This window comes from Hirundo rustica, chromosome 5 (assembly GCF_015227805.2).
Source record: "Hirundo rustica isolate bHirRus1 chromosome 5, bHirRus1.pri.v3, whole genome shotgun sequence".
NCBI lineage: Eukaryota > Metazoa > Chordata > Aves > Passeriformes > Hirundinidae > Hirundo > Hirundo rustica.
The window spans coordinates 4776310-4801448 of record NC_053454.1 but is presented as its reverse complement, the minus strand read 5'-3'; the positions used below and the strand labels follow the sequence as shown (position 1 = coordinate 4801448).

At 45.7% G+C, this 25139-nt stretch overlaps 2 protein-coding genes across 3 annotated transcripts in view; one reads left to right on the top strand and one right to left on the bottom strand.

Annotated features, from left to right (window-relative positions):
* The first annotated feature begins 792 nt into the window (after positions 1 to 792).
* Positions 793 to 13021, top strand: LOC120752907 (octopamine receptor-like). The gene is made up of 5 exons (XM_040064685.2): positions 793 to 886; positions 5283 to 5404; positions 5520 to 5793; positions 10169 to 10345; positions 11535 to 13021. Exons 2-5 carry the CDS (start codon positions 5386 to 5388, stop codon positions 12205 to 12207), a joined length of 1143 nt encoding a protein of 380 aa, XP_039920619.1. The 5' UTR covers positions 793 to 886; positions 5283 to 5385; the 3' UTR covers positions 12208 to 13021.
* A 1594-nt stretch (positions 13022 to 14615) lies between these two features.
* EIF2AK3 (eukaryotic translation initiation factor 2 alpha kinase 3) overlaps positions 14616 to 25139 on the bottom strand; it is a 42433-nt gene continuing 31909 nt past the window's right edge. Inside the window, exons 13-17 of one of the 2 annotated variants that reach the window (XM_040064683.2) lie at positions 23914 to 24682; positions 19812 to 19979; positions 19169 to 19270; positions 16906 to 16968; positions 14616 to 15814 (exon numbers count right to left, since the gene is read on the bottom strand). In XM_040064683.2, coding sequence (XP_039920617.1) covers positions 15638 to 15814; positions 16906 to 16968; positions 19169 to 19270; positions 19812 to 19979; positions 23914 to 24682 — 1279 coding nt within the window. In that variant the 3' untranslated portion in view covers positions 14616 to 15637. The remainder of the gene's footprint in view (positions 15815 to 16905; positions 16969 to 19168; positions 19271 to 19811; positions 19980 to 23913; positions 24683 to 25139) is intronic. The other variant, XM_040064684.1, reaches the window with a different exon arrangement.

The window sequence follows — 25139 nt, the reverse complement described above, 5'->3', positions numbered from 1 at the left end:
GGAGGGACCCCCTCTATCGCAGGCTCCCCCGAGGCACGTCCTGCCCAAAGGACATCCCCTTCAAACACTGCCTCCCCCTCGGGAAGCGTTCCTCCCCTCTTCTTGCCCACCTCCAAGGAAGATCCCCTCTGCGGGCAGGACTCGCAGCCCGGGCTGATGCAGCTGTGCTCCACAGCATCCTCGGCGTTCTGCCCGACCTGGCGCTGGGGGATTTGCTGCCCTGGGGCTTGGCGCTTTTGCCTCAGAGGTTTGGCGGATTTGACCCCAGGAAGGGTGGATTTGCACCCCGGGGCTGTGGATTTGCACCCCGGGGGTAGTGTCTTCGTACTCAAGGGTTTGATGCTTTTGCACCTCAGGGGTTGGGGTTTTTCTCCCCTCAGGGGTTGGGGGTTTTGCTTCCCCAGGGGTTGGGGGTTTTGCTCCCCAGAGGGTGAGGGTTTTACTTCCCCAGAGGTTGGGGGTTTTGCTCCCCAGAGGGTGAGGGTTTTGCCTCCCCAGGGTTTGGGTTTTGGCACCCCGGCTCAGTTCCTAGCGCCGGTGAGCACCCCGGTGTGCAGCGCGGGTTGAACTTCGCCCGGAGTTTCACTGCTGTGATGTCGCTCCTGTCTCTCTCTCCTCCTCTCTCCCCGGAGCAGGCAGCGGCTGCCAGAGACTTTCTGCGGCTGTGGAGCAGCGTTCACGTCTGCCGGGGGGAGATCCCAAACCTCTGTGCCGGCTGCGGATGAGGATTCCGTGCCCTGCTTCGGGTCAGGAGCCATCAGCTTCACGCCGCCAGGCTGGGAGCAGCTCTGAGGGGAGGGATCCGGGATCCCAGAGCCGGCCCAGCCCCGGTACCCTGCCGCTGGGAAAGCGCCGCGATCCGGGCTTTCAGCCGTCGGTTTCGAAGGTAAGGATATTGTAAGGTAAGGATATTGTGTTTTACTGCTTTCCCAGCCCCAGGGCTGCCAGAGAGGCTGTAGGAGTCGTCCTGTGCTGGTTTAGGGGGTGGAAAGAAATCGTGCCCTGAGAAATGCTGCGCTGCCAAGGGGAAAGTTGGGTAGAGGGAGAGAGAGAAGGGAAGGCGGTGCAGAGGCTCAGTCCCTGCACGGCCCCCTCGAGTGCGTGTTGTGCTGTGGAAGCATCCCCAGGCATTGTCCCCCTCCTCTATCACCACCCACAGCCTTCCACAGCTCAACAAATTGCTCGCATTGTTCGACAGTCACTGAGCTGTTGCAGTTTTCTGCTGGGGAGGAAGAGGGAAAGGCGTGTGAGGTCCTGGGGCAGGTGTGCCCGGCTGCCATGCTTTGTACCTGATCTGGCAGAGCAGCAGAGCCCGCCAGCAAATGTATTCCAGTAATACTTTTCCAGTTTTCATCATTCCTCTAAGACTTTAAAGTGCAGTCACCCTTGAGATTGCAGAGCCTTTTTTTTTTTTTTTTTCCCCCTTGCCATCAAAATATACCTTTTACTGATGAAATTAACTTTAGCTTGGGATTTGTCTGCTGAATAAATTAGGTCAAACTTTCTGGTTTTGAAAGGGGAACTGAAATGGTGGAGTTGCTTTGCTCAGGCAGCCTCAGAGCAGAATCCAACCCATCATTTTTTTTGCAGGGAAGAAAAACTATAATTCCCAAATAAGAACAGTGCAAACCTAAGGCATCTGAGATCCCCAGGAAACCTGGGAAGATCCCACATCATGGTACAACGGGGCATTTATCTCTTCGGTTTTACAGGAAAGACGGAAAGACTGATGTAGAAAGACTCAGCTATCTCAGCAGTGTAACCACATGGGGTGCTGCAGCTCATGGGGAGAACTTAAAAGCTCCAATATTTTAGGCTGAGGAAGTGAATCCCTGGGAAAGATGGCACATCCTGCTTTGTTCCAATAATTTCCACAGAGAAGTTAAGATGGTGTCATCCCCTGCTTTCCTGTGTTAACACTTCTCCTGGTGGTTTGAGAGCAGCACTTCCTGGTTAACTTATTAATTTAGCACACCTTGGATAAGGGTTGGCTCCTCAGTCAGAGAAAAAAGGATCCAGACATCCACCCCAGGCTGTGACAGGGACTGTGGCTGAGCTTCCAGGGACTCTGCCTGGGGATTCTCAAAATAGATCAGGAGCAGCAGGATCCTGTTTTCTGCACCCTTAATTACAGTTCAAGGTTCAAACCTGAAGTTTTAAGAATCCACCATCCCTCGTTTTTATTGTTGGAGTAACGGGTGCCAAATAAAGACAGCCTTACTTCCAGTCCCTCAGCCTTTGTGTTGATAAAAAGAAAAAGAACTAGGACAAAAGAGTGTTTCTGTAGTGTTTTGCGAGTGTGGGCACATCTGCCTGCTGTTTTTGTGCACTGTCATAGTCCTGGATGTATCCTGCACTAGGGACCTGCTGTGAGTTTTTCACTTGTGACCTTTTAACCCAGGCTGGTGGCTGAGATGGTACCTGAGGAGCAGAGAACTGGCAGAGAGGAATTCTAACAACCTAATTCTGCTCAAAGTTTGAGAGCGGTGTGTGTTCACAGAGCAGTGTGACTAATGATCTGCTTTAATTAGAGCCGTTCCAACGCTGATACAAACCTAACGACCGTGTGGGAACAGTCATTCTTTGCAGAAAGGTGTGACTTCAAAACCTTCTCGTCTCAGTGCTGCATCTAAAAAACCCCCAAATAATGAATCCAGAAATCTCATCTATCATTCTCATCTACCCATGAACAAAAATTTGACAGTGATTTCTTTTTTTTAAAAAACCTGAGGACCAGATGTTTTAAACTTTAAAATTCGACATACTTTTTTTTGTTGTTTTTGTGTGTGTGTTTTTTTTAAACATTGATTTTTCATCACACCTGATTTTCTGCTGTTCATGTCTTAGGAGCCTACCCCAATGCTGGGTGCTCTCCTGGGAGAACCTGGGGTTCACTGGGTGGTGTCCAAAAAATGTGCTTTTTCTCAGTGCTGGAGGAGCAGGAGACCTTCAGGTCTCAGTCAATGACTCCCAGCTCCAGTGAGGAAGAGCTTTCCTCTTTCCTTTTTCCTTTTTTTTCCCCTAGACAGCTTGAGACTTCTTTTAATTTTTTCATTTTTTATTTTAAACTTGAAAGAAAGGATAACACTAAATCCAGCAAATAAACAGAAATCAGGGGATGGAGCTGAGGATTTTGAAGGATGAGTAGGTGCATGAACACACAATTACATCCAAGGACAAGGTCACTGTTGCTCTCAGAAAACGCAGCCCAGCTTCACAGCTGTATAGGAATGCTTGGAAGAAGTCAGCAGGTGGAAAAGAAACACCTGGGTGGTGTAGGCTGCTTGGAATTCTGAAAGCTTTTCAAAATAGTCCCTCATGGTGGGAGCTTTTAAGGAAATGTAATAGTCCTGAGTTAAGACGGAAATTCCCTGTGTGAAAAAATACTTGTCTGAAAGGTGACATGCAGGAGGGATAAGTGCCTGGTGAAGAGAAGTCAGTGATCCTCCTTACGGGGATAGGAGTTGGGATATGTGAGGTTCTAGAAATCTTCAGCTGGAAAAATCATGAAGTGGTGATATTTACAGGCAAAAGAAAATTTAACCAGGCCATGAAGGATAATGTCTGACTTAATGAAGTGAAAAAACATTTTTATGAGACTCGATGAGCATTACAGTGGAAGAAAGAACCCAACTGTGAAGTGATGGGGTTTTGAAAAGATGGAGAGAACTTACTTTCCTAATTTCATGCTATTTTTCCCAGCTAAAGCAGCAGACTGAGCTCTGTTGCTGCCCAGGAACAAGACCTTTGGATGGCCACAGCCCAGTGGAAAGGTCAGCTCAGCACCACTCAGATCAGCAAATAATGGCAGGGAGCGTGGGGAAAGGGGAGCAGGGCAGAACAGAGACCACGCCCTTAGGTAAATCCACAGAGCATTTATCTCTTGGAAACTGTTTGGAGTTTTGGTCCTTCTCAGAGGCTCAGAAGAGCAGGAGGAAGGGCAGGAATCCTCTGTTGCTCCCCTGTGAGGAATGAGCAGGTTGGCAGATGAGGAGGGAGCTGGCAGGGTGTGGCAGGGGTTGAAGAGCCCACCAGTGGCACTGAGGGAGTGGAAGGGGATGGATTGTGTGATTTCTTTTCCAATGCAAGGACCAGAGGCACCAGATGAAGCTGGCTGGCTGGCTCAGAACAAGCAAAGCAAGTTGTTTCTTTGCAGGACACAGAGCTGAGCCATGGAAGTTGTTGCTGTAGGAGGTCATGGGTGCTAAAAGTTTGCTGGGCCAGAGGGGAAGCAGGACAATTTCATGATTCAGAAATCTTTGAAACCATTTTATGAGGTAATTCTGGATCAGAGGCTGCAGGAAGGACAAAGAGATGTTGGGAACATTTTGCTGCTTTGTTCTTATACTCCTCCTAAGACAAAGTTTGGCCCCTGTGAGATGAAGCAAGTTGGGCTGTAGGGATGTTATCCAGGCCCACCCTCACACTGCACTCAGTAGGATGCCCTGGTGATGTGGGATTGACTTGAGGGATCTGTGGAAGCAAATACTGCTCACAGGAGAAGTGATGATATTTAAATATGACAAATTGTCATCGGGAAATATTTCTATAATTATCTTTTCCCCATAAGTTTTGTCTTTGTGTTCCCTCAGCTACACCAGCGAGCTTTGAACTGCTGGAGTTTTTGCAGGGCATCATTCCCACCTTCCCACCTACCTGTGACACCACCTGGTCAAAGTCTGGGAACTGAGCTGTGGACACAAGCATGTGGATTTCCTCAACAGAAAAAATCCCCAGTTAAGGAGTTGGGAGCATCACCTCCCATCTGGGCACAGAGGGAACATGAGTGGGGTCATGGCTGCACTCGAGACACCTCAATTTGATGATCTTCCAAAGCATTCTGTGATTCCAGGGTTCTGCTGCCTGTGTAGCTGCTGGCAGCCTTGCTTGGCTGTTCAGGATGGAGCTGCCCACTGTAGCAGTAAAAACCTGTAAACTTCAGAGCCTGAAAAAACCACCAGGACAACCCAGGGCATAGCACAGACTGAGCAGCAGGGTTATGGAAGCAGCCAGCCTGGGCAAGCAGCCCCAGCTGCTCTGGGGGTGGCAGAGATGATAACGAGAATGTAGAGCCACACAACGGTTTAGGTTGGAAAGGACTTTAAAGATCATCTACTTCCAGCCCCCACATTATGTGGACTTGGCATGCTGTTCAGTGGGATTTAGCCCAACTGCTTTAATTTTTGATTTCAGTTGTTTTCTTTTCCTCTCTCTGTTCTCAGTTTCAAAAAATTTTTTTTTCTGGTCTCATGCTTCATCTGATGATACATTTTCATTCACAGGAGGGCTTTTAATTGCTGTGAAGGACTTCAGTCAATGCTGCACATTTATCCTCACCCTCAGGATTTCAGACACCTCTAATGGGCTGCTAACCCCAGGACTGTGATGGCACAGGCACAGCCGGGTGTGTGGATTTTTCCTGGAGCTAATGAAGCATAAATATTATTTCCATCCTCCCTTTCACACACCTACAAATCGTCATTAAAGTGATTCTGGTTCTCCCCTTTTGCCTCACTCAGGTTTTAACGGCGGGAAGATGCTGATGGACAGGAATGAAACCCGGCTCTCTAATTTCTCCTCTGCTGCCTCCTCCTTTGCAAGGCGAGGGGTCGGGCTCCAGCAGGTGCTCGTCGGGCTGGTCCTCACCCTCATCGACGTGGTCACGCTCCTGGGAAACACCGTCGTGTTCCTCTGCCCCGTGGTGGAGAGGAGGCTGCGCACCGTCACCTACATGTTCATCATGTCCTTGGCCGTGGCAGACTTCCTCGTGGCCTGTCTGGTGATGCCCTTCAGGTGAGGAGTGTCCCTGGGGTGTGAGCAGAGGAGGACAAATGTCCTTTCTCCCAGCTCTGCATCCGCTCCTGGAGCAGGGCTGGGATTCACCTGCTGGGCTCAGGGCTGGGCTCTCCGAAGGGCTGAACTGTGAGTTGGTGGCTGTATGTGCTTCCCTGTCTCTGCACTGGGTTATGGAATCCCTTGTAATTCATGCAGACAGAATTCCCAAGGGTATTTTTTTCCTGTTGGCCACACAGGGACCCTGGCTGCTGATCTGAACTTTATTTCCAGCTTTGCACATGGAGCTCCAGTTGTTGAGCCCCCTCTTCCAGGACTAGCCCTGCATATGGAATGTAAGGAATTCATTCAGGATAAGCAGAGTCATTTAGACTTCCCCTATATTTCATAGTCCTGCACTTTGGCCACAATCACCCCCTGCAGTGTTACAGGCTGGGGACGGTGTGGCTGGACAGTGCCCAGGAGGAGAGGGACCTGGGGGAGCTGGTGCCAGCAGCTGAACATGAGCCAGCGGTGTGCCCAGGTGGCCAAGAGAGCCAGTGGCATCCTGGCCTGGATCAGGAATGGTGTGGCCAACAGGAGCAGGGAGGTGATTCTTCCCCTGTACTCTGCACTGGTGAGGCCACACCTTGAGTGCTGTGTCCAGCTCTGGGCCCCTCAGTTTAGGAAGGACGTTGAGATGCTTCAGTGTGTCCAGAGGAGGCAACAAGACTGGTGAAGGACTTGGAACACAAATCCTGTGAGGAACAGCTGAGGAAGCTGGGGTTGTTCAGCCTGGAGAAAAGGAGACTCAGAGGTGACCTTGTCACTCTCTACAACCTCCTGAAGGGTGATTGTGGTCAGCTGGGGTTGGTCTCTTTCTCCAGGCAGCAACTGACGGAACGAGAGGACACAGTCTCAGGCTGCACCAAGGGATAATTACATTGGATATTAGGAAAAAGTTTTTCACAGAAAGAGTGATAAAGTACTGGAATAGTCTGCCTGGGGAGGTGGTGGAGTCACCATCCCTGGATGTGTTTAAAAAGACTGGATGTGGCACTCGATGCCATGGTTTAGTTGAGGTGTTAGGGCATGGGTTGGACTTGATGTTCCTGACGGTCTCTTCCAACCCAGTGATTCTGTGTGTGATTCTGTGATTCATGGGAGCAGAGGCACTTGAGAGGGCAGGTGTCCCTGCATGAGGTTTAAATTCATGGGAGCTTCACTACCTGGCTAAAAGAGTGAAACAAAACCAGAAAGCAGCTGAGTTGTGATCCTGGCTGTCTTGTCCTGCAAAGCAAACCTAGGTTTGTGTAAATCAGGGAACTGCAGCCTGTTTTGAGTTCATGGGGCAATATGAGGAAGCTGAACCCTTTTCATGTTCTATGCTTCGGTTCTCATAGGGCTGCCTATTCTTTTCAATTTGGCACTGATGAATATTGTCCCAACAAGCAATTACAAACTGAGTTATAAGTTCATGGTACCCTGAGCAGTTAGTTATGTTATTTTAAAAAAGTATTGCTGCTAACTTCAATTCTGTGCTTGAAGAATTTTAAGTTCAGGTTCTGAAATGATCATAGAACCATAGTGTGGTTTGGGTTGGCAGGGACCTTTAGGGGCCATCTAGTCCAGCCCCTGCACTGAGCAGGGACACATGCACCTGGACCAGGTTGTTCAGAGCTCCATCCAATCTGGCTTTGAACACTTCCTGGGATGGGGCAGCCACGGCATCTCTGGGCATCCTCACTGTAAAAAAAAATCCCTTCTCCTATCTATTTTAAATCTAATTTAGGGATGTTTTACTTAAACAACAAAAAATTACAAAGGGGAGCAAAGATCAGAGCATGGTTGGTGCTTTGTGCCCCTCCTGAATGTCCTGCTGCTGCCTGGTGGGGAGACCTGGCAGGTCCTGGTGGGCCACTGGTGAGGAATGGCCCCTGCTGGCTCCATCAGCGTTGCCCAGCCCTGCCAGCACAGTGGCTGCTGTTTCACACTTTCCCACTGCTCTGGCTTCACATCTCTCTTGCTCTTTTGGATTTCAGTTTGCTCCTCAGTTGGCAGGTTATTAGGTGCCAAAGGGAAGGAAAAGAAATGATCTTCAGAGGCAGTTTGGCTCAGGAAAATGTGACAGAAGGGAAAAATAAATCTGTCACTTGGTGTCTTAATTTCATAAGAGTAAGACTTTTGTTTTGTTCCCGGCTTGGCTGGTTTGCAGGAGTGGTTCAGCTGAGCTTAGCTCGTTGTCTGAAGCTCATTGTCTGAGTACTCCAGCCAGTCTGTCATTTCCAGGCTCAATATTTCCAGCTACTCTTTTCCTCTGCAAGCAAAAGGGCAAGGCAGGGGTGACTTCATTGTACAGTGGTTTTCATGAGCTTTTACTACTCCTTCTTATCCAGCACCATTTCTGAGCTGCAGAGACTTCACCTCAGAGAAGAGGGGTCAGGTATCCACTACCCCACGCTGTGAGAGCGTCTGCAGGTCAGGTGCATCCCACCGGGTGTGTGCAGGTGAGAACTGGGCACCTGCTCACCTGGGATCTGTGTGCAAGGGTGTCCTGACAGCAGCACATCTCCTGCGAGGCCAGGGCACACCACAGGTGTAACAGTTTTGGCTTCTGTTCTTCTCCGCCAAGGTCAGGATGAATAACATGGGAAACGAAGATGTCGAGTTCGGACTTGGAATGTTTATTATCTCTTATTTATTTACAGTATTTACAGGCTCACGAGCCGTGAGCTTAACCAGCATGCTAGGGAAACGAGGTAAAATGGAGAGCTTCTAACTCTTTCCAAGGTTATTTAAGCAGTAATCCCCCAATGATGAGGTGACACCTATATTATTTATACTTCCAACCCAATAATGACCACCCAAGGCCCACAGTGCAGACCTTTCTCACCCAGTTGCAGAAAACCACCCAAACCCATGAAGAAGAAGGAAGAAGGTGAAGAAGAAGGGCTCAGACAACACCCCAAATCCTCCATCTTGACTCACACACATTACTATATGCCAAAGTCCCAAAATTTGGTTTGCAGAATTCCAACACACAGGCTCTGCAGCATCTCTGGGGATAAGGAGGGCTCAGAGGAATGGGAAAACAGCACCCAAGTCCAGAACTGAACCTGTGCTCCAATTCTAGTGCCTCATTTCCCCTCTGTAAAAGAGCCATGAAACCTTTCCACGTGTGTGCTGTGGGATCCTCCATGCTGCCTGTGGTGCAGGGACAAGCTCTACTGTAGTTTGCCTGGATTTTTGCATGGGATCCCACATAACAAAGAGCTGCTGAGGTCTGGGACCCTTCAGCAGCACTGCACCCACCTACAGCAGTTGCTGTGCTCTGGAACAACCTTCACAAGTGGATTTAGTGAGCTGGTGCTGGTGAGATGTAGATCAGGCATTGTTTTCTGACATCAGGTTGAATCTTTCTCCCTTGCTGGACACCTGAGCACTGCAGCTCAGCAGCCCTGATCTCACTGTATTTAACAGCAAGCTGAGAAGTTACAGGATAATTAAAGCTTTGCAAGACTAGGGAGTTACTCATCAAATTCCCTCACAATGGTAATTTCAGCAGCCTCGGGAGCTACAAAAAGCTGGAAAAAGGAAGGAGAAGTAAATGGCATTTCACTGAATGCTACAGAAACATGCATCAGCCTTCCTACAGCTGCCATATGCTCCTTCCTTCACTGCTCAATTCTCACAGACTCCTCTTGACTTTGTCAGAAGTATTTTTGGTACTATGTCTGCTTTCTGCTTATGTGTTTACCTTGCTGAGGCATTTATGAGCCACATAATGTACAAGCTGCATGGGCTTCCTCCTAGGATGTTGTTACTTTTTTTTTTTTTTTTTTTTTTTTTACCAAGAGTGGAAATCCTTTCTGGTTTTGAAGGATTCGACTGGATGTGAAGTGAGTTTCTTGGAGATGTCCCATGCCCCAGGAACTGGGGAGAAATCATAAAAGACTGCTGTGTCAGGCACTGGGAAAATGCTGTGATAAACAAAGCTGTGCAGATGTAAATTTGGGGAGCTTTGGGGGGAAAAGCACCTCTCTCAAGGCACTCAGGCTGCAAGAAGCATAGGTTTGCTGTCGTTCAGCCACGCTCCAGCTGTGGGGGGCTCCTTTCTTGGGTTGTACTTCGAGGATGAATCCCTGCTGTCTGAGCTGCGTGCCCATCTTTAGTACCTGTGTGATAAAATACAGCATTACCTCAGCGCAGTCACAAAGAAGCAGTCACAGAATGGTTTGGGTCGGAAGGAACCTTAAAGATCCTCTTGTTCCAGCCCTGGGCAGGAACACCTTCCACTGGACCAGGTTGCTCAGAGCCTCACCCAGCCTGGCCTTATGCACCTCCATGACTGCACAAACAGCTCTTCCAGCTCTGATTTCCACTTTTTCCCCCACAGCATCATTTACGAGGTGACGGGGATGTGGCTGTTTGGGAAGCTGTTCTGCAAAGTCTGGATCTCCTTCGATGTCATGTTCTGCACCGCATCCATTGTCACGCTGTGCTTCATCAGCCTGGACAGGTACTGCTCCGTGGTCACCCCCTACCACTACTCCAGAAGGATGTCCCGTGGCAGGTGAGTGCAGTTTCTCCTCGTTTTGGGCTCCTCCAGGCTGTCACTTGGCCATGGCCTACATTGATCTGAGGTTGAATGAGCCATTGACAGGTTCTGCCCAGAAGCAGAGCAATATGCCAGAAGGAACTCTCACCATTTAAAACCGCAGGAAATGCTGGATGTGGTGCAGGAGAGGACAAGGAGGATGCAGCTGAGGGGGGTTGGATGGTGCACATGGATGAGTATTTTTTGAGCTAAGGAAGGGTTGCAAAATGGGGTAGAAACCAGTGATATACCAGTGAGTTGGACCTACAGATTTTTCACTGTGCAGTCATTTCACAGGCATTTTTAGAATCATGGAACCACAGAAAGGGTTGGGTTGGAAGGGACCTTAAAGATTGTCTTGTTCCATCCCCCTTCTGTGAGCAGGGACACCTTCCACTAGACCAGGTTGCTCAAGCCTTGGCCTTAAACACTTTCAGAGATGGGGAAGGACTTTGAAGAACTTCTAGGACCAGGTGAAAGGAGACCCAGAGGGATGCATGTAGCACTAGTCTTTCCTCTCTTAAACTGTCTTTTCTGAAGTGAAAGTTCAGAGTTTCTGAGCTCCCATGAGGATTTCAAGTGAAAGGCTGAAGTGAGGATTGCAGGCTGGGGAAAGTCATGTGAGGGTGGGCAGAGAGGACACTGCAGCAGTGGGGTGCTTTACAGGGTGTGTTCAGGCTCTTCTAGGCATGTTTTTCCCACTGTCACTCTTGCTGTGTGCGATTTGTGGATCACGGGCAAAGAGAGGAGGGGGCTGTGTGGCTCCCCTTGCAGATTCAATTATCTAGTGTCCCTCAGCTCCATCCCCATCAGGCTGCAGAGGGTGAGATAATGGCCAGATACTAAAGCTGAAAGCGAAAAAAAATCTGCATGCTGTTTTTTCAAATACTAACAAACATCTTCTGTAAAACCTTTCCTCATCTTTTCTCAACCAGCTCTGAGCACTCCTTAAGCTGACCCCAATTCTATCAACGACAGACCCATTACCCAATTGTTAGAGATATGCACGTCTGGACTTGTTGTACTCCAGCTTTTTCCCTTCTCCACGCCCTGCTGGAGCAGCGACATCCCACACAGGTTACCATGGGGATTGAATCGTACTGGGTGTTCTCAACTCAAGATTACTCAGGCCCTCTCTCCCCTCTGCATGTCTTTCCTTTTGCAGATGCATCGTGATGACCTGCACGGTCTGGGTATATTCCTCCCTCATTTCCTTCCTTCCCGTCATGCAAGGCTGGAATGAGATCCCCGGGGTGGATTTCGATGCGGGCAGAGAATGCATCTTCGTCACCAACTGGGTTTTTGCCATCGTGGCTTCCGCCCTGGCGTTCTTCCTTCCCTTCATGGTCATGTGCAGCATGTATTTCTTCATCTACCGAGCCTCCCGCCTCAAGGCCACCCGCATCATGTCCCAGACGCTGGAGATCCACTACCACCCCAACAGCAAGCGGCAGAACCACCTGCAGCTGGAGAACAAGGCCACGAGGACCATCAGCATCATCATCTCCGTGTTTGTGCTGTGCTGGCTGCCCTACTTCGTGCTGAACGTTTGGCTGGCGGCCAGAGGCACCGACTCCGCCAGCACGGTGCTGCTGGGCACCTTCAAGATCATCACCTGGCTGGGGTACTGCAACTCCACCATCAACCCCCTGCTCTACGCCTTCCTCAACAGGGACTTCCAGCACGCCCTCAAGAAGCTGCTCATTTGCAGGCGCAGGTCTCAGGTGGACGTTGGGGAAGACATGGTTTCCATAGCCACGTTTGCCAAGACTGCTCCAGACTTGGAATACAGCGTGACGGTGCCCAACGGTGCCCCGAAGGGCAAACCCAAGTCATAGGGATTCGGGATCAGTCACTGGAGGTGGTGATACAGAAAGTGCTGGAGCACATCCCAATGGAAAAACAAAGGGTAGGAAAATAGGGGAAGGAGGGGCTGGGATATTACAGCTGGGGACAATACAACAAAGATGCATTTCTTCACCTTCCACAGTCTCAGAAAGGAGGAACTCCGATATTTTAGGGGCAATTTGTTATATTAATGGAACTAGTTCATTCCTGGATAGTTATTTTTCTAATGAGCATTTCCAAAGATGAATTCAACCTTCATGCTGGGTAAAAAACCACAAACCAGTATGGTATAACATGACCTTACATTTGTGCATATTCTGGTGATCTGTGTCAGGTGGGACAGTGTTTCTTATCAAGCCGCTGTAGCTTCTCATCTCCAAGTTTCATTACAGATTTGACCAGTTTTAATAACTGCACATGTGCCAGTCTGTGTATAGGAATTAGAGGAGGGATGTGGCCAAAGAGCAGAGCTTACTTCCTAAAGAGGCACCACTCTGCAGCCTGGGTTGTTGCTTAGGGTTCAGCTCACTGGCTTCTGCAACATTTGGATATTCAGAGCTTTCCATGGCGTTCAGTGAATTCTCTGTTTCTTTGTTAATTCTGGAAGGGGACATTCCATGTGACAGACCCCAGGAGATGACAAAGGCTTGCTGGAACACCGGGAACAGCACGGTTTCAAAGCTACAGGTGGCTGACACCATCCAAATAGGAATTATTACTTGTGTGGACACTGTGGTATCTACCACAGAGACATTAAAAAATCATGATAAATGGAAATTATTATTTCTACTATTCCCAAGTGCTCGTCTGGATTTCCAACAGCACTGGCTCCCTGCAGGAAAGCCACAAGTGCCTCACTGAAGGGTTAACTCTGAAAAGGTAGCAGGGGACTGTCCTCAGAGGTAGCAAAATGCAGTAGGACCTGCCTGGAGCAGCTGAACTGCTGACGATGCCAGCACAAGGGTCAGGAGCAAGAGCCTGGTAGAAAAAACATCCCTGACCTGGGGTTCAACAGTGGATCTCCTGTGAAATGACTCTCCAGGGAGAGGGCGAGGTGTCCCAGACCCTACAGCTCCAGCAACAACATGGAAGTGGTGAGTAACTCCACCATATTCTGGGGGAAGCATCCCGTGGGCACAAAGGTGGACAGTGCAGAGAATCCTGCTTCTGCCACTCAGGTAATTTTGATAAAACAGGACAAGGAATGGGGTTTCATTCCCAAGAGCTATGGGGGAGAAAGGCAGCTGAGGGATAGGCAACATCCTGTGAAAGAACGGGGCAGGAGCCCGATGCTGCACAGCACAGCAGAACCCCAGGCCAAAGCCCCTTTGGCAGGGCTGTGAGCTCACAGCTATCACAGTTTGGGTGTTTCCCCACAAAACAGCTGGCAGGATGTCAAACCCTGGAGCAATGAAGGACAAAGACAGGGACAACACACTCCAGAGCTTAGAGAAGCAAAGACTGACCAGACAGTTCAGAGCTGAGCGCAGCCAGATGCTTTTGTAGCTGGGTGGGGACCCCACAGGGGAGGACTCATCCACACCTCTGAGGACAGGTGTAACATCCCAGAATATGCAGACACACCTGGAGTGAACACATATGCCAGTTCTGGTACTGAAATGCTGCAGGGCCCTTGGAAGAGGCAGCTATCCCCATCCAGATATACAGCAAGTCAAAAATACCTTATTCCTCATTTCCTGTGCTCCACCTGTAATCACTGAGTTGGCAGGGAAGGCAGAGGCTCCACATGAGGCCATTTCACTGGGCAGCTGTAGCCAATGCCAACAGGGACATCCAAGGGAAGAGGACACACTTAACTCTCCTGCTTTAACCCAGCTAAACACAGATTCTGTTCCTGATCAGATATTCACTGCAGCATTCTGGTTTCACGTGGACAAACCAGAATGGAGGAGAGTTATCCAAGAGGACATGGAGGGCAATCATTGTAATCTACTTCTGCCTTATCATAAAGCTGCATGTTGTCAGCTGGTCACAGTGTCACACCACGGTGCAGTAATCCCCAGAAGGATTTGAATCCAGTATCTTTTTAGGAAACTGATCTCAGAGATTTTAACAAATTTAAGTCTGTAGAACAGAAAAATAAGAATTGTACAAGAACAGTTCTAACAGCATGAGAATTATCCCTTCTCCCCTCTGGTGAGAGACTGCCTCCATAATCCCCCCAGTTTAGAGCCCAACTCCCCTCTTTCGCCGGATCCTGTCTCACTTCCAAGCAGCACATTCAGTTCTGCGTCATCACACACGCTGTGGCCAGTGTGAGACAGGGAAGCAAAGGAAGTTTCAGGAATGCAGAGCCCATCCTGTTCCCACTGCACAGGGCTGCCATCTGCAGCACACACGGCTGCAGGCTTCCGACAGAAGCGACTACTATTTTGTCTTATAAATAAAAAAAAAGTTTATTACATCATTTAGACTTGAAAGAAGTCACAGTAATCAATGCACTCAACAATTACAGCCAGTGCATCCTGTACACCACCAACCCAAAAGGATTGATTCTGTATTTTATAAATAAAAATTAACATATTTACAGTGAGAAATAAAAGCATGGCATTAGGCAGTTAAATTAGCAGATTACACAAATGCCTACCAGTTGATTTTTTTAAAAAGTACAAATCTACAAGATTACATACGACAAGTATGACTTCATTAGGTTTAAATTTTCAGAATCACAACATTTTTGCACATAATTTTGACTATGGCTCTTCCAACCACTGCCTATAAAACCCCCCATTTAATGGCAAAAAGCTCCTTTTCCTTCTCTACAGCTTCATCCGCGTAAGATGCATTCCCTAAGATCTATTGTAGTGCAGAAGTATGAAACGATTTCCTCTAATGACAGGCTATGGACAGTGACAATATGTACAACTGTGGTATTTTTTTGCTTTAAAAATAGTGCAGATTCCCAGTTTACCCACCAGGGACAAAAACTGAGTCAAAGTTCATTTCAAAATCATCTTCATTTCACCAAAGAGCAAGTGATCCAGATAGACACTCACTAGGCTTAGAGACTGTAATTTGCTCTATAAAAATACAGTATTTTAATTCTATTTACACGTTACAGATCTCTCACTCACCCAGCAAGCTGACATTTACAAGCTTCGAAAAAACCCAAGAAACCCCCCAAAAAAGGATAATGGAGCACAACATTGGCAAGCACAGCAGCTGGACCCGTCCGCTTAGGAGAGCAAAGGTAAGGAAAATGGAATGTGAAAGGTTTGGTTACTGGGCTTCGTTGGCTGTCAGAGTAAACAAAAATCTGTCCAACACGTCTTATACGTTAAACATGGCAAAAAAAGCTGAAGTAAACTATTCCCAAGATAAACATTCTGCATCATAGGATCCTTCTGCTGAACAATCCCTGTGAAACCTGCCGAGTGGAAGAAGTGATCCTGAGGATAGTTATTTGCTTGGTTGTCTGGAATGTTTATTTCCTGATAGACTCATTGTCCGTGACCTCTGCCTGAGCACGGGCTTGGGTGGGAGCTCCAAGTCTTCAAAGACAGGATTTTCTATGATTGCTGCAGCCTCTGGTCGTTCAGTGGGACTTGGAGAGAGCATGTCCTTCACCATGTTGTACTGAAAGAAAACACAAGACATATTACGTGAACCAATCCATAAACTCTTCCTCATTTCATGTTCTAGATTCAGCTGTGGCTGTGTGAACAAGTGGAAAATACCCCCAGCTGCTTTCTGAGTTATTTGGTGTTAGTGCTTTGGCTCAGTAGCTAGATGTGCACTAAATATTTTAAAATTTATCAGTGTGCGTCTCTTAGAGTGTCTTTACTGTCAAAGACTAAAAACCATTTTGCAAACCAAATCGGACTCAAGGTTTAACAGAGTTATAAAAAACTTCAAGTTATTTGCAATCAAAATTAAATAGATGATACATAATTTATACATAATTTTTAGATTCATGTTTAAGCCATCACGTACTTAACCACACTGAATTTTTCTTGTGACAAATTAGAATTTTTCCTTTAAATATGCAAGTAGCTGGAATATTTGTTTCAAATTTAATCAGAATTAGTGTCCTGCTCCAGATGAGCACAGCACAGCCGCCTCTCTCAGGCAGCCTTCAGCTGTAAAGCAGGAAAGGCTGGCCTCATTTGGCCTCTGGTCTGAAGCTACCCTGAACATCTGAGAGAACCTCAGCTTTTTACTGGGGAGGTTTTGTACATCACCTCCTCTTTACCTGCAACCATTCACTTTACAGAGCTGACTAATGAGAACACAGCACAATTTGCTGCTGTGATTTTCCTCCTGGGAGGTCCAGTTCTGGAGGGATCCCATGCAGCCACGGAGCCTCTCCTTTAACTGCACTTTCTCTTTGGGAGTCTGAAACTCTGCACTTCCTCTTTGGGAATATGGATTTGCTGCAGGAAATCATGACAGGATGTATGTGAAATGAATGATTGCAAGTGACAAAGGGAAGCCAGGTAAAAACATATTCCTGGAGGAAAACTGACAAAAGTGTCATCGTGCCCATTATGGCAATGTTACAGCTTTGAAAGGTAGAGAAGTACTGGGATAGAGAAATGCATCTTAATAACATGCAAACAACCTGGTTTCTCCATTTTTACCTAAAAAACAATTGGAAAGCAAAGAAAAAAAAAAAATCTACAATTATTAATGACAAGGCTACAATTAATAGCATCAGATGGACCTACCTCTTGTGCATATTTTTGAGTGAACAGTGGTGGAAACTTCAAATTTCTAACATCACTTAAGGTCTGCAAAAATATGAAGAACGACATGTAACTTTTCCAAAATATTATTCTTTAGTAATATTACCCTATCCTTCAAAATTATTCAAATTATGCAAAGAAATTAGCCTTCAGAAAAGAAAACCCTTTGTTTTAAAGGGTTGCTTTAGTGGTTAAAAACCACTACCTAGTTGAACAGATGAATTGCTGCTTCCCTAGGTATTGAGCCTGCAACAGGAGGAGCTGTGCTATAAGAATTGTGATCCCTGCAGTTTTAAATCAGTCAGATACACAAACTTGTACTTTCTCACTTTAGCTGAACGAAATCAACAAATCTGTGCACCACCCAGAACTCCCAAGACGGCCTGCACCAGTATTAAGACACATGAAATCACTGTCTCTGCATTACCAGTGTAAGCACCAGTCTCTGTTTAACATTTAAGGAGGAATGAGATTTATCAGCAGTTTAGAAAGAAGTTGTCAGCTATTTCTGTGCTTCTCTCATGCAAAGGCCACTGGCTCCATCTAGTGACAGCGTCTTTCCCATGTTCAGCCAGAAGCACAGTATTTAGCACTTCAATTTTTTTGGAAGGATCTCCTTTTACAAAAGTTTGAGCACAAAATACAAGAGTGCTAAATTTAAATCAAAATCCACTTCACTATTACTCCATTGGAAGTATAAAGTTAATGGTGATGGGCAGCAGCCAAGCTCCTGTTCAAGAGGACTGAGTTTGATGACAATAAAATACTTCAGAAAACTTTTCTCCTTTGCTGTCAGTTCAGTCTACATTTAGTGCTCTGTCTTCCAGCATGTCATTTGGAAATAAATTGCACTGCTACTGACTAACCGCTCGCAGCTTGAGACAGAGGCAGCTCTCACGCTCCACTTCTGAGGATTTTTCCAGCCAGTTGTCACAAATTCCTAGAATTTGCTGGGTTACTTGGTCAGGCAGAGCATGTTTTGCTTCAGCAAGCAGTGCAAATGCTTGGCTGATGCCAAGGAAAACCTCAGTGTAACAACTCAGAAAGAACTACTGAAGTAGCCAAACTCCAGAACCCGGAAATCAAAGGGCAGAAGTTTCTTTTTAGCAAAAAAAGTGAAATGACAGTGAAAATCCTGGAAAGTCAGGGAACTCTTTTAACACTCTCTTAAAAGAAAAAATTTGAGTTAGATGGAATTTAGGTTTCATTCTGATTACTTGCTTTGCTTCTATTCTTAGAAGAGAAACTGGAAAGGCAAAGCCTGTACTCACCGCTGCAAGAGATCTGAGAATGCAAGATGGCTCTTTCTGGATATTTTCTTTCAGTAAAACTGATTTAGAGAAACTGAAACTGGTTTCAGTGCCAGGGGTTCAAATTAAACACCAATTCCTCCTCTGGACTATACTTTTTGAGCCATTAAAAGGCAGAGCATTTAAATCAAGAGAATGCAACAGATGAAACGCTTGGTCAGGCTCCTGTTCAAGTTGTTTCTTACCTCTCTGCTAAACCCACTCCACCTGATAATATAATGCTCCCAAGCACACTTAAATGATAAATACAAGTTTTAATGACTGTTTCTTTCCTGCACAGGTCACTAGTTGTCACAGAGGAGAGACCTTTCTGGCTGTAGCCCCTGTTCTCCATGAACTTGTTCCTGAGCAAGATGGATCTCACATTTTAACAGCAAGCAAGAGCTGTAATGCACCATCGAACATCCCACATTCACATCTGGTGCAATGAATGTCATCAGTTATGGGAACATTGTGCTTGAAGCTGGGCGAGACTCACAGCTAAGACTCACTATAGGAAAAGGAACAGCCATTTTTCACCAAGTGCTCAGGGTAAAAAAGCACTGCAGATGCAAACGAAGGAAGAAATAATCAAAATGCACAGCATGGTTCCAATTCTTGAATGCAAACCAAGCTGGTAGGCTTAAAGTCACAAGCTATATTTGTTGCTTGAGTTCCTGGATATCGTAGTTCAATAGTTTCTCTCACTTGGCTTAACAACAGAGGAGCTTTGTAAAGAAATTAAAGCCTCAATTCGACTGCACGCATTAGGAGGACTGCTGTTTATTTTCAGTTATTCATGGGGTCTGTACAAGGCTGATGAAGAAGTTGTGCTCCTAGCTGCAAGGCTTTTCTCCAAAGAAAACAAGGACAGGAACCTCTTGCCAGCATTTCACCAAGCAAACAGCTGTTTTAAACAAATGCTCAAACCGAAGATAACCCAACACCACACATACCTTGACCCTCTCCATCTGTGTACTGAAGGGGTAGAGCAGCTCAAAGAGAATCAGACCCAGAGAAAAGATATCCACCTTGTGCGAATAGGTGTTGCCACAGATCTGAGAAGGTAAAATCAGGGTCAGGCAATCAAGCTACTCACTGGATGCAATTATCTACAAAGTAAACAACACCCTTGCAAGTCCCCCTGTGGAAGGCATCAGTCCTGTGCAGAGCTGAAAGCTGCAGCACAGGAACGTTGGCAAACTTCAGCAATGAGCACCAGGGAGCAAAGTACTGATCCTCAGCTCCTCTGTGCTGCACAGCAAAATGTTTCACCCTCCTTTAGCCTCATGCACAAGAGGGTGCTCTTCCTCAGTTAAGTGGAATCTTCTACAGTTACCTTCCTATATGCATTAAAAGCAAGAAAAATGAATGCATCCAGTCTGAATAATTAGCCAGTATTTTTGCTATAACAAATATATATATATATTTAAATATTCATCTTGGAATTCAATTTAGGTCAAAACTCTATTTTGATGAGAAAGAATTTAAGTGACTTGATTGCAATGGTTTACTAAGAGTGCCTGATCTTAGAGCTCCCAAAAATTCAGGGCTCTTCTGGGCACTGCCAAATACAGCTTTGGAGAAGAGAGCACAAACCTGTTCCGGGCTCATGTAGAGTTTGGTCCCTACTTGTCCTGTGTGCCTGGCATAAGCTGGCATTGGTGTCAGAACTGTTTCCTCCTCCTCATCTTGGTCCATAGCAGTCACCAGTCCAAAATCCCCAACCTTTACTACATCATCCATTGTGAAAAATATATTGGAAGGCTGAGAAAACAAAGAGGTGAAAAGAAAAGAAGTAAGCAACAAACATTGGTTACAACATTTGGTTCTAACTCAGAAGCTGTCAGGGTTAAAAACACTCATTGAACTGCTGAAGGATAGCAGTTAAGAATTGTAACTATTCAGGAAAAAAGAATTACTGCTGCATTAACCATTGTCTCTTCCTGAAACTCAGACTGCTCATTTCTTGTCATTCAGCAGAGGTTTACCAGCAGCACACAGGTCTGCCAAGGAACACACACAGAGTCAACACTGCTGGGAACAGCACAGGTAAGTTATGCAGCTCCCCATCACATGACACTTCCACACCACATGCTGCAGTTCCCATCTCCTGGGCTTTTGTATTCTAATCCCTAAGTGCTAAAGTCGTTTGCTGTATTATTAACCAGCACATAATACGTCATCTTAGTGTTAAATTATAGATACAATGGGAACAAGGTCTGCTTTTCAGTGTAACTGTGCAGTTTAATGTGGGAACAGCTGTTTGCATAACAGAATTGAAAGTTTATTTTTGATAGAAGCTTAAGAACTTTGCATTTCATAAAGGCAGCAACAGTGATGATCTGGCTTGACTCTCCTTTAGCTTGTTTGCCGTTCACCACCATCCTTGGCTTAGCCTACTGATAAAAGAAACTGGAACAGAGATGTCACTTTGTCAACGGTGCACATCCCAGACAGTCTTCCAAGAAATTTGCTTCCTGGCTGATAAAACAGCACTCACCAAAAGAAGGATTATACCCTTGAAATATAACCACTCCCGGGTTACAAATACAGACACAGAGTTTTGGAGGAAGAACAGACTGATCCTTCAAGGGGAAGGAAGCAGCAGGATGCTGTACAGGGCCAAGCTGTGAAGAGGCAGGTGATGCTGGGCAAGCTCCTCTCAGAGCTCCTGGACCCTCCAGGCTGGGAGAACATGGTCTATGCTTTGCTGACATAAGCCCTGCAACAGGAGCAGGCAGATAGATAGAAGGCAATACTTTTCCAAAAGATTAAGGACCATAAAATTGACCTATTTCAAAGTCCATCTGACCTCCTCAGTTAAAAACAAACGCATTGTGTGCACAAGAAACAAGACAGAGAGAAGACTTCTTGTTTTTTGTTTTTAGGCAATGGCCAGCTCTGAGGGAAGCACTAGAGAAACAGTTCCACATGCTGCCTCTAAAACTGCCTTCTGAGCCAGGTCTTATCTCCCACAGTATTTCCCTGTAAGGAATGTCCAGCCCTTTGGAGTCACAGGGCATTCAGGGCACAAAAGACACTGCCCTGTAAACCCACAGCGTCTCCAGGCTCTGGCTGAAGCATTTACAGAGCACCCACCCCTCAGTGCACACCCACATGGTCAAAAGTCCTGACATCAGAATTTAAATGCTCAAGGAACAAACATCTCCATTAAGAGTTTGTATCCAATTGCCTTGATCTCCATTCTCCCCCAACAAGCATCCAAGTCAAGATCTGTCTTGCTTCCTGGGGAAAAACTCCTCATAACAGAAAGTTTATTTCAATACTTCTCTGGCTAGACACAGACTGTCTCTGAACGGGCTGGCACATAGTTTCAACAAAAAAGGGGAATGGACTCTCTGCTACTGCAAAACACCAGCAAAAATAAACCATCAAGATCACACCTGGGAGAAGAAAAAGCCTAAGGTAGAAGCATATAGTTTTGATTGAACTCATCAGGAGAGCATAATCAAATATAACCACCCTCTAGTTTAGTTATCTTGCCACCTGCACAAAGAAATTTTTCTCCATATTCCTCAGTCAGAATAAGAATCCTCATTTTTTTCAGACATGAATAAGCTTCTCACACATCTGGAATACTCTGTTTAATTCAATTAATGCTGCAAAACGTATCCAAGACTGTTCTTGCAGTTCTGTGAAACTGATAATTTCTTTTGAGCTGTGAAGCATGACCAAGAGCTTATCCTAAGAGTAACAGTAAATTCACTTGACAGACAGACTTTTGTTTCTGCACTTCATTTTCTTCAAAAGAATTTGAACTCTGACCTCTTCGCTTGCCCACATAAATTCCTGCCATCTTGTCATTACAGTGTCTTGGATTAGCAGGAGCCTAATTAATGCATTTTTAATGTGCACTGTTAATTTAAATATTTAGATTACTTCCTGGATCTTTTAATATGTCCACATAGAAATTTATTTTCATACAGATCTGCCAGCTTTTGTTGGTGTCAATGGGAGCAAGAACTGGCCTCTGCTATCACTGAGCTCTGCCTGCAGCCAAGCCAAAGCAACTTTGCAGGTTATTCACGTGTTAGTGCTGGCACCGACTCAGGGCTGCATGACCAATCTCTTAGACAAATTACAAAATTAGATGAGATCTCTTCCTAGGAGCTTCTGAAAAGTATAGAAAATAATTAAATAAACTGGCTGTTGTTTTGACCAAATTAACACATAACAGACAAATAAACTGGGATCCAAGAATAACATGTATACAAGCATACAAAGTTTCCTGGAGGAGGAAGCTGTTCATCCAGGGAGACTGTTTCCAAGTTGGTTATACCAAGTAAACAAAATTAAATCTCGTGTTCAAACTGCTGCCAGCACCGAACTTTTAAGATGTTCCAACAAAACACTCCACACCTGTTGATTAAGACTAATACAGTTTTAAGTGAAGATCTACATAAGGTTTACTGAACAGTGAGCTCAATGAAGACTGCAGAGGGCTACAACTGACAGTACTGTTAAGGTTATTAATTAACACGTCTAGCAACATATTAGTACAGGGATTTAATTACTTTTATGGTCAGTTTCTCAAGCACTAAAGATTTGTCAGATAAGTGGTTCAAGGTAATTGCTTAATGCTGATGGGAAAAGACAATACGTGGAAGGGCTCATGAGTTTTTCTAGCTCTCTCATATCCTTTGAGGATTATTGCCTTTGAACCTCCTTTTACTGCCACATCTGAGATGGCATTTTTTAGCTTTTGCTTCTGCTGATACCAAATTACCATGAGAAGCCATAATCATTTCAGTAATTATTCCACTGAGGTAGGGTATTAATTAATGCCTCCTCAAAGAAGCAAAGAGAAACAGAACTGTCCACATTTGGCAAAAGAGATCCACTTCCCAGAGCCTGGCCTAATAAAACTAATTTCAGCTGGGCTCTTCAATTAAACTAGTTTATTTGGTAACACATACTGACACTTACAGCGCTTTAAGCTACAGCAAAATTGGGCACTAGCATAGGAGGATCATGAAAATGAAAGAAAAGGTACAAGTTACTCTTGACTTCTGTTACACTAAACAGCAGAGGTGCAAAGCACCTCCCCCAGTTCTCACTGTCTGGAAGCTATGAGACATTAAAAATACTGTGAATCCATCAGAAAGCTTCATTGTGATTACTGGCATTGGCTCACAGCTCTGCTCCAGGACAGTGTACATTTCAATCCCACAGCAGTAATACTTAATTTTTACTTTCTCTAACCAAGAGTAACACTGCTCCTTTTAGGCTGCTATTGCTATAGAAAGAAGGAAAATACCAGAATTAGAATCACAGAATTATTTAGGTTGGAAAAGACTTTTAAGATCAAGTCCAACTGCAAGCTCCACACTGCCAATTATCTGCTTCACTTGAAATAGAGAACAGGATCCAAAACAGCTTTGTCACACAGCTCAGCACTGAGTAACCCTGTACAAAGAACATGAATTAAAAACACCATAGGACAAATGCCACTGATCTGTGCCAGGTACAAGAAGTCTTGCTGTAAGAAAGACTTTAATTGCAGTAACAAGTGATGAATATTTATTTCCTGGAGCACTGCACCTCCAGATGACTGTACAGACATTGATTCAGCTCTTTTAACACCCGTGCTGAGGTCACTGACAGGAGTCAGCTATTTTGGCAGGCTTTGTCTCCAGTGCCACATTCCTCCCACATACAGCAACCTACGGATACAAACCTTGAGATCCCTGTGCATTAATCCTTTGCTATGCAGAAAGTCAACAGCTTCAGCAATCTGCAGAAAGATCTGCAGACACTCTGTCCTTTCCCTCTCCTCTATGGCACATCTTCTGCTCATCCAGTCTTTAAGGTTCTCTTTCCGGCAGAGCTGCATCTGGATGTACAGATACACCTTTGGAGAGGTGGGTTTGACTTTTTCTGCAGTGTTTTTAGAAAGGTCCAGGCTTAAACTTGTTGGCCTTGGAGGAGAAACAGAGAGGGGGCTTCCTGAAGCAGACTTCTTGTTATCAGATTCCTTTGTACTTTTCCCTTTATCCTCAGAAGGACACTCATTATGTGAAATGTCAACTTTATCTTCCTTACTAGAGGCATTTCCACAGCCAGAATCCTCAAACACAATGGAGGAGGAGGTTCCTTCCTTCAGATGTACAACAGGAACAGCTGAAGGACATATTTCCAAAGAGTGTCCCAGCTCATTACTGTTGATAGTACTGTCTTCTACATCACAGCCTGTAAGGACACTGTCCTGAAGGTTTAACAGTGGATCTTCTGAGGGCTGCAAGTCCCTGTTGCCTGTGTCAGAAAATTCCAGAGGGGAAAACTGGCTTCCAGATGAATCTGACTGACCACAGGGTATCCCCACAGACCTCACCCTCTCCAATGAAGCTGCAGTAACTTCAATGTGCTCCTTTGTTGAAAATGGCTCTGTTGTGATCTTAAATGATGGGACATCCATCGGGCTGGGAGAACTGAGTGGCCAATCAGTGCTGGAAGACACAGTTGAGAGATCAATACTAGAGAAATTGTAGTATATTCCGATCATTCCACTAGAAATGCACTTCCAAAAGCCCAGATTTTAACAACTGCTACCCCTGACACCTGTGTCATACTGCAACACGGAATGACTACCCAAGTGTGGGAATTACTAATAACCAGGATTTAGCATCTGTGTCTTAGCAAAGATAATGTTTTCTCATTAAGACAAAAGTGTTGATATAGGAATATTTAACAAGCTCTACTGCCTGGATTCCTAATGTGCAATCAAGCTCATCTTCAGTCTGAAGAAATCCAGCCCTTTGGAACATGCACTGCAAGGACTATTTAAAGTGCCTAGGAAGAATTACAGCTGTGAAATGTTAATTTGATGCCTGAAATATAAAGGTCGCTGTATTCTAAAAATTGTGATGCATGCTAAGATGTTATTATGAAACCACCCAGCAGTCT